The sequence below is a fragment of the Sesamum indicum genome, linkage group LG1, assembly GCF_000512975.1.
Source record: "Sesamum indicum cultivar Zhongzhi No. 13 linkage group LG1, S_indicum_v1.0, whole genome shotgun sequence".
NCBI classification, from domain to species: Eukaryota; Viridiplantae; Streptophyta; class Magnoliopsida; order Lamiales; family Pedaliaceae; genus Sesamum; species Sesamum indicum.
The window spans coordinates 13,604,183-13,613,318 of record NC_026145.1 but is presented as its reverse complement, the minus strand read 5'-3'; the positions used below and the strand labels follow the sequence as shown (position 1 = coordinate 13,613,318).

Here is a 9,136-nt window from a genome sequence, read left to right as displayed (position 1 = left end):
ACTGGCATCAGCAGAGGCAAGCTTCAAATCCCTTGCTTGAGAAGCAATTAAGGCATTAATGAACTCTGAAGGTGACTGACTAAATCCGAGAAAGAAAGCTCGCCTTCGACAATGTTCATGTATTTTCTTCACAGAAGAAGAAATTGCTTCATCACATGCATCAATCACCTTGTTCTTCTCTAAATTAGCCAAGAAACTTGACATGTCCTCTACTGACAAGGGAACATCAACCAAAACATCATAACAAGTATTTCCAGCAGGACTAGCCCCTGAAAGCTTTACCCTATGCTCCAAATGTATCGGCCCAGGTGGAGTAAGGTGTGGTGTTATCTTTTGAGAGACCATGGAGAACTTCAATTTTTCTTCTCCAAACACCTTCCTTAGAGGTGGATCACACATGAAAAAAGAAGTGTCGCCGGAAATCTGTAATTTTTTCATCTTTACATATTGCCAAAGTGCCGCCATGATTCTTGGACGTGTCTCCACCTCAATTCCAAGAACTTCTTGCAATGCAGGAGAGAGCTTAAATTTCTCAGGCACATAATTCATTTCCAATCTAATAATTGCAGTGAACTCCTTGTCACCTTTTCTCTTCACCTCAAAGCCCTCATGAAGCACAGGCGATCGGGAACTCTCCCATAAGATTACATGATTATCTGGGTACAAATTTTGATCCAAGTATATAGTAATTTTCTTGAAGAAAGATGAGAACTTTGGATAGGAAAAGCTTGATCTCTTCATTGGTCCTTCCATAGTAGGATCTTTCCCATCTTCTAAAATCCTCCCAATTATCCGGAGAGACCATGAAGGCGGCCCAGCATTTTCCTTCAGTGAATCTATCCCTGTTTGGTTTGCAAATGTATTGAAGACATAAATCCGTAGAACCTTTTGTGCTCGCATAGGGTTTTTCAGGGTTTCCATAATGTCAACCTTTTTTCTCGCAAGGGCAGCATCTACACGAGACTCAAATTCAAGCAATTGATTATAAAGAGCAGATTCTGGAAATATAGCTGCAACTTTATCTGGAATTACTTTATCAGGAAGCTTCCGCTTCCCTCTACGCACAGCAGGGGCCAGTTCCATGGTTTTCATGGGAGAAGCAGTGCCCTGACCAGATGATCCCCCCGAAGGTCGAGAAGGCGGCTTCTGAAGGCGTTTCCCAGTTCCTGCCGTTCCGGAACCTGGCGTGGACATGGAGGGGGATGAGACACCAATGTTAGTATTAGTCTGGGATGGGGCCAAGATTTGCACTTGAGCTTGAGCTGACTGGGACTGGGGAAAGGCCTGAACTTGAGGTTCTGACAATTGAAAATGCCCAGGGAAGTAGGGCCTGCCTTGAGGTTGTGACTGAGACAGATGGGGTACCTGTTGTTGGCTACTCATGGGTATTTGCATTGGCATTTGCATCCCCCCTGGAGTGCCAAAAGCAAAATTCGCCCGAACTGAATTGTTATTGCTGTTCATACTATGATTGTTCATTGGACCTTCCAATCTACAGCATTGAAAAGAACCACAATTACTGCAATGTATCAACTTTTCATCAATCCAAAAAACACTAACAGGCAAAGATGAAAACAACTTGACATATCCGTCCTTGAGCACCAATAACGGAACCTTCTCTTTTAAACAAATCAGCTACAACAAATATCAACTATCATAAGCACAAACAAAACACTGCAAGTAAAAGTCAGTTCCCTTCCACATCAATACTCTTTTTGATTCTCTTCTCTTTTCCCTTCCAGCTTCCACTATTCAGTCCAAAACACATGGAGACTGAAAAAAAGAAATCAACCGCTCTCGACAGAAGCTCTTAGCAGATTAAACAAAACCACTAAATACCATTCAAGATACATCGTCCCTTAACCAATTTCCTCCATCCCGCCATAAATTAACAATATTTACAACAAATTCCCAAAGGGACTCCGCTACAATCACCAGAAATGAAAGTTCTGCAGCTAAAATGAGGGTTCTTTAGCTGTAAACTCGGAGCCATGAAACTGCATTTTTCAAAGACGCTTCAAAACTAACAGGACGATTAAATGTAGAGATAAGAACAAGAAATTGTGAATGGAGAAAGACAAAAACACAGAGAAATGAACTTACGAGAAGGAGCAGCAGTCAAAAAGCGCTTCCGCTGCGAATTTAGAAAATGGGAGAAAATGAGTTTTAGGGATTTCTGATTCGGAATTTGCCGAGTCTTGCACTTTTTATTGACAAGGCAAAGTGTCCAAAGTACCCTCCATCAATTGCCCCTATTCTCAGGAAATCCTGTCCATGGTGGACCCTTTTTAGCCATTATACTACTTCGCTAAAATAAATAACATTGCATTTAGATTGATAATATTTAAAATTATTTTTTTCTCCCAGAATTTTTTTTAAAAGAAATTTAAGAATAAATACTTTGCATATATTTTGATAATTCAATAATCCATAAAAAATTTAAAGTTTACGACTCTGGCATTCAATTTTCTTTTTATTTAAATGTAGCCTTAGGAAATATCAACTTTTAAAATTATAAAGAGTATGGTGATGTTGACATATCCCTGGACAATGGACAACTAAAGTTTTATGTAAAACAGCAATACAGTACAGAAAATCAATTTTTTGTTATGCTACATGCCTACTACTATTTTAAATTAAATATAAAATGTATTTACATAACAAAATTTCATATCTTTCCTTTCTATTCCAAGAAAGAAAAGGACAAAAAATTAAAGAACAAATGAAAATATGTAACCAAGAATGAACTAAGGCTACAATGGGTATTTTGAAGTCATTAACGTTAAATTTATTTGTATAATTCTAAATTTAAAATGTTTCTACTCTAAGTTTAAACTTATATTTTGTTTCATATTAGTGAATTTCAATTTGTTTATTTTTTTTTAATATGGAGCCATGTGAACTTGTAGGAAAACTAAAATCAAGACAGTCATAGACTTCTTTTCACATAAAATCCGAAATTACAAGTTTTATTAGTAACGTTAGTCTGGTTGTCATTTGAACAGTATGAGTTAGAATTGTTTAATTTTCTCCCTAACTCTCACCCACGAAAATTGAGAACACACTTAGTGGACCACCTATTGCGTGGTTCAGTGGGTAGAATTAGAATAGAATGCAATGAAGGCTGAAACTTTGCTTATAAAGAAGTAGTAGCTCGCGTGTCTATAGGCAGCAAATGCATCCAATTCCTCAACTACGAACAAAAGGGTGGTTTGAAGTCAAGTTACTGTTCTACATAGGAAACATGAAAAGGTTCGCTACGCCTATGAATCTGCTGCTATTCCCCAGAATCAACTAGTAGAAGCTCGCTCGTAATAACAAGTTGTTCACATAGAAAAGCGCGAGACCAAAGCTGCTTGTGGGAAGATATCTCAAGGTTGTGCAGCTTCGAGAAGCTTCTCATATACCTGTCTGGCAGTCATATCCTCCACCTGGTTCAGAAACCGTATTGTCAATATAGTGCAGAAACTGCCAGCAAATAAAGTTCAGGTTAACCGAAAAGAATGATCACACACATCTACTGCTCCGCACTAGATAAACGAATAGCATGAATATGCTCTTCCTGTGCTTATTGTTTTCATGTTCAGTTTCAATGGCTTTTGTATTTTCGTTAATTTATAAACTATGATGTCACCAAAAAATTGTACCTATATGCATGGCCCGAGTGTAAGGGGATCTGAAATGAGCACAAATATCCCTAGCTGTTCGTTTTCTTCTTTATCCTTTTTAATTATCTGGTTCAGATGTCATGACTTGATAATTTATAGCAAACTATTGCATAGGCACCTCATGCATTATTCCCCATTGTTTGTACTCTTATTCCCAGTAGTTCATTTTCAGAAAACCATAGGTCTTAGTACAGAACCACCTATGCTCTTATGTTCTGTATAAAGCAAAAATGCTGTGAAGATCTTGCGGACAGAGACTAAAATAACCACGTAATTGATCTTGACCAATGAGATAAATTAGATCACTGAAATCATTAAAAACCACAGAGAATTTAAAAGAACAAAAACCAAGTGTCAGACGTACCACCAGGAGCTTTGATTTGTTATTCCAACCCCTTTGAAGAGTCATCTGGCTCAGTTTCAGACCCAATACCTGTTTCAAAAAATGCTTACCAGGTCAGTTCAAAATAATTGATTTACAAAACTGAACAGTAGGCCAAAGCTTTTCTGTACTTTTCCCATAAACTCTAAAAGCTCATTGTTAGCTTCTCCTCGGGCCGCAGGTGCAGCTACAGTAACTCGAACATCATCAGCATTTACTCCTGGGATAAGTCAAGAATATACATCCTCAGTAAAGAACATAAACACCTCACTCTTACATATTTCAAATTTCAATATAAACACAACATCATATTCAAGTAGGCAGCTGTTACACAGACAATGTCTCTGTTACGAGAGAATCAATCAAATAATAATAGTGATTTTTTCAACACATTAAAAATCGAAATTGGGTTCTTTCACAGTAAACAGTGTTATAAATGGTCTACCCTAGTGGAAACGGATGCAACATTACTACTGACAAGCAGTTATTTTGTACACTCATCAACATTTATCCGATTTACACAAATGTTAAGTAGATTATATATAGGGTAAATTACAACTATCTCCCTTGAGGTTTGGCATAATTACAAATACCCCATTTTTGTTTGAAAAATTACAAATACCCCCCTCAAACGGAAAATAATTATATAGCCCCTAGACAGTAAAGTTAAAATTACAATTTTACCCTGTTGAACTTTTTTAAAAAATAAAAAATATATATTTAAAAAAAATATAAAAGAAAAATTGAGGATGGATAAAATAAATAATCTAGAGGAAATATTAGTTGGTAAAAAATTTTAAAAAATTATAAGATATATATCAAATTATAATTTATAATCCAAAAATCCAAAAAGGCATTTTGGTCAGTTCACCACAAAAATTGGATGAAAATCTAACGAAATGGACTCGTTGTTAGACGGCCGTTAAAATTAAGAGAGGTATCTATAATTTTTCAAACAACGAGGAGGTATTTGTAATTATGTCAAATCTCAGGAGAGGTAGTTGTAACTTACCCTTATATATATATATCATGGTTTCTTAATCGAATCCTCACCATCACAAGCTAGTTAGTAGAGGCAACCAAGGGAGCAAAAATTGTATGTGAAAAAACAGAAACATGTGAAAGGAGCAATCACACTCTTGAGGTACAGGGAATTCAAACATTACAACTTAGATGATGAAAATAAAAGATACCAACATGCACAGCTCATGGTTTTCGGATCAAGCAAACCATGTTCACAACACATGGATTAAGTGCTTCTTCCTAAAAGCTGCAGAATTAGATTTACTTACAAACTAGAAAGATGTCATATAAATGTCGGTTTGTAGGTGATGGCCAATATAATGTTCTAAATTCTAATAAAGTTATCACAAAAGCATGTCTTTTATAACAGAATTGCACCTTCAGATCTACACCATAACTCAATATACAAAAGTCTCTTGAAAAGGTATTCTTCCACAAGCTTGTTAAAGTGTTGCTATAGATTTAGAATATTTAATAGCAGCACCCATGGTATTCAAGACCATAATTACATAGAAATAAACCCCTACTTGTCTCAAACTTCACAGGTATCCCTTGTTTCTTTTCTATTAACCGTAAGAGAATTAAGGTCCTTCCATTCTGTCCAACCTAGGGGCATAAAATGACAAAGACGAACTGTAATTAGCAAACTGGGTCCATGATCTAAGAAGCATCCTTTTATATGATAGATTACTTTTTGTGTCCTTCAACACCACAAAAATTGTATTTTAAATATAATTATCACGGCAAGTGTATACTCAGAAACAGCCAAAACCATGTCTGAGCTGATTTTGTGTGGCTTAACAAACCTCACACAGCAAATTAACTAAGAAAGATTTGATCTTAAGCATATTCATGTCTATTTGTACCTAGTTTCTCTTAAGCTAGAACTTTAAGCCTAAATGCAGGTCAAAAATTGTAGTGTTCCGAAAGATGGAGATGGGATTACTTGTGATTGCTGAGCGTTGTGCACGATCTTCCACTTCTATGGCCACTTGAACAAGGCCTCCTTCCAACTGTGATATGCAGGGTGGGACAGGAGCATCCTACAGCATATGGCAAAGAGCAGATAATGACACAGCAAAACAATTATCTGCTGGGGAAGAAAGCTCCAAGGATATATGATTCAAGAAAGTATATCACTATATTGTGCAACAACAGGCACGAAAATACTTTGACAGTTACGCCAAACATATAATGAGTTCAACAAAAAGTGACAAACATGGTGATGACTGCCTTCTGAACTGCACTTCTCCAAATCCTTCCATCTTATATATCTAACAGATCAGTGAAAAGAGACTTACAAGAATAAATGGATCAAGAATTTGATATTTGTTACCTGTGGATTGGTTTCAGCAGCAATAGTACTGAGTGCACCATCAACCACATAGATGAAAGAAGCAGATTCGAGTTCTTCTTCTGCACGATAGCAAACAAAAAGCTCACAACCCACACAATTCATTCGATACTGCCTCTCCAATTTCCCTTCACCGCTGGATTAAAAAGACACCATATGAAGATGAACATCGTGGAGTTTAGATCATACATTCTACTAAATTGCAAAAGAGAAGACGGTAGTATTTTTCAGTAGTACTAACAATTAATATTAAACAACTCTCACACAACATTAAAAGTCAAATCTTATGTGGGGCCAAATGAACCCACAAACAGCTAAGCATACGAGTATTATACTAAATTCAATCTTTCAAGTAACTGTTCATGTCATGAAACAATTTGCAAAACATCACTTGTGATTGTGGATTCTTTAAGACATCACTCCAGCGCAGATTTAAGACATTCACCCACTTATGCTCTTTCTTCAGTTGACATCCACTGGTGCCTAAATACCATAACATGTGCTTTCCCAAAAAAATACCACAACATGTAATGACATTCATTACTTGCGTACTTTTAAGAAAAAGAAAATCTGATTTATGTTTCAAAGCTGTCGTGATGACGAAGAGATACAATAGAGGCGTATTCTTCAATATTACATAACATTTTATCTCCTGGCATCAGTAAATATTCTATTCGATGAAAAAAAGATTTCTAATATGTGAATTTTTCTGTTTCTAGCATCACCCGTTGCCTGTTAAAGACAATAAAAGACATTATACCTATGTACTAACAGTTCAATTCCACCCAAAATCATGTACTTGCTCATATATGGATGAACAGGGGCGCAAGCCCCAGACAGGCCCTATGGTTTGGTCCTAAATCAACCACATTTTTGTATATTATTCAAGAAAAAAAGTCCCACTTTCTATAATTCTTACCAACAAAAGAGAATGAAAAACACCCAAAAAGTCTCATATTGTTGCTAAGAGTTTGGACAAACAAAAAATTTTAGAGAGTATTGTATCTTTATGAAATAAATTATTTTAAATTTTGAAAGTAATTGTTCGCTATTTGAATTTTTAAATTAGTAGCTCATTATTTCATTAAGTATTTTTAATCAAGAATAGTCATTATTAAGATCATAAAGTTCATTATTGAGACAAAATAAATATATATATAAGTAGTGACAATATCGTAAAACTGCCAGTCCCTTTATTTGTCATTAATTTTCTTTTCCTTTTTTTCTTTTTTGTACTGACATTCAATGAATTTAATATTTCATTCAACAAATTAAATAATTAAATTTCAATAGCGCTAAACTAATTTTCTGGCTTTGCCCCTGTGGGTAAAACCATGTGCTTAAGATGCTGTCAAGTTAAATTGCATATCCTTTCTCCTCCTCCTGTGCCTCAAACTGTAAGTACTAATAAAGAAAATACACGAAAGCATCACATTCAGAATGACAATGCACAACAACATTCACCAGATAGAGATAGCTAACAGAATATTACCGCTTTAAAAGGACCTTTCCTGCTTCGCTAGTGTTCAGCCTTGCAAGATGCTTCTTCCGGTCCAAAACATATGCGTTGTCTGTTTTCCTCTTCGGCATTTTCTGCAATTGTGTATCTACAAACATACTTTAGCGTGCATAAACCTAACAATTACCTAATGTCCTAATGAGCTAAAAATGACTCGTGTTATAGGTACAATAAGAGTAACAAAAACATATATACATAAACAATTAAGCAGCAAGGTACAACATCAACTGCACAGAGTACAAAAAGCAACAGAAATAGGGTAAATTAACGCACCGGTGATGAGGACATGAGAGCCGCAATGCTTGCAGTAGTAGACGAAGAGATCGGAGTCGGGGCCGTCAGGCAAAGCGTCCTCGCTCGAATAAGTATGCGTCGTTCGCTTCGGCATTTCTGTATCTGTCTGCGTGTATATATAAATATATACCTTGCTGTATCTATATATGTATATATTCAATCTGCACAACTCTGCCCAGGTATGGAGATCTTGCTGAACCCAAATTCTTGTTGCAGTGGCAGAGAGGGGGAGAAGAGAAAGAGGCGCAAAATGGGTTATGGAGAACTTGGCTTAAATGAAAATGGGAATTATATCCTCTGCGCCGCGTTTCAATGGAAGGTTTTCTCAATAATGTTTTAGAAAAACAAAATTTGTAATTCAAAGTTAACTAAAATAGTCCTAACAAATTTAATGAATTATTTTCTGTAAGAGACTTTAACATTATTAAGTCAAAATTATTTAATCCAAATATATTTTTATTTTATTAAATGTATGAAAATTCATATGTTTTGGCTCTTTCTTGCTTACATTGAAACGTAACAGTGAAGTGAAATCATGAATTCTTTTTATTTAAAACAAGTCCATCTTCATTTTTTGTTAAAATAATTGCCAATTACTGCTCGAATGTCAAAATTAATTAATTAATTACATTATCTTCCAAAAATTTGCTTACGTCTAGTAAATAAATATTTTCGTTAGTAAAAATTTACTAAAAATAAATATTTTCGTTAGTAAAAATTTACTAAAATTACTGATATTAGCCCATGTCTTAAGAGAAAGGATTGTAATAATCCTTTATTTTTTTCTTTGCAAATATTTTTTCCAAATCATATTAATGGTTATTATTATTATTTTTATATTTTTATCTCATATTCAGACATATATATATATATATATACATGATGGTGTTGCAATT

The 9,136-nt window shown here is 35.2% G+C and overlaps 2 protein-coding genes across 3 annotated transcripts in view; both read right to left on the bottom strand.

Moving 5' to 3' along the window:
• Positions 1-2,222, bottom strand: part of LOC105166186 (SWI/SNF complex component SNF12 homolog) — a gene marked incomplete in the record, with an annotated part of 3,266 nt that extends 1,044 nt beyond the window's left edge. The window contains 2 exon segments of the mRNA XM_020695578.1: positions 1-1,492; positions 2,104-2,222. Coding sequence (XP_020551237.1) covers positions 1-1,479 — 1,479 coding nt within the window.
• Positions 3,109-8,561, bottom strand: LOC105166177 (UPF0235 protein At5g63440). 2 transcript variants are annotated; one of them, XM_011085434.2, is made up of 7 exons: positions 8,220-8,561; positions 7,920-8,034; positions 6,410-6,563; positions 6,020-6,116; positions 4,182-4,270; positions 4,033-4,101; positions 3,109-3,431 (listed from the first exon to the last, which is right to left on the bottom strand). In XM_011085434.2, exons 1-7 carry the CDS (start codon positions 8,332-8,334, stop codon positions 3,372-3,374), a joined length of 699 nt encoding a protein of 232 aa, XP_011083736.1. In that variant the 5' UTR covers positions 8,335-8,561; the 3' UTR covers positions 3,109-3,371. The 2 variants fall into 2 exon arrangements, with proteins under 2 accessions (XP_011083736.1, XP_020549422.1); XM_020693763.1 differs by having other exon boundaries at positions 7,920-8,020.

Excerpts from the sequence above, each read along its gene's own strand:
- LOC105166177 (XM_011085434.2), bottom strand. The coding sequence starts at position 8,334 with ATGCCGAAGCGAACGACGCATACTTATTCGAGCGAGGACGCTTTGCCT. Across the intron at positions 8,035-8,219 it reads CTCTCATGTCCTCATCACCG|ATACACAATTGCAGAAAATG; the intron begins GTGCGTTAATTT and ends GTATGTTTGTAG. Across the intron at positions 3,432-4,032 it reads ACAAATCAAAGCTCCTGGTG|GTGGAGGATATGACTGCCAG; the intron begins GTACGTCTGACA and ends TTTCTGAACCAG.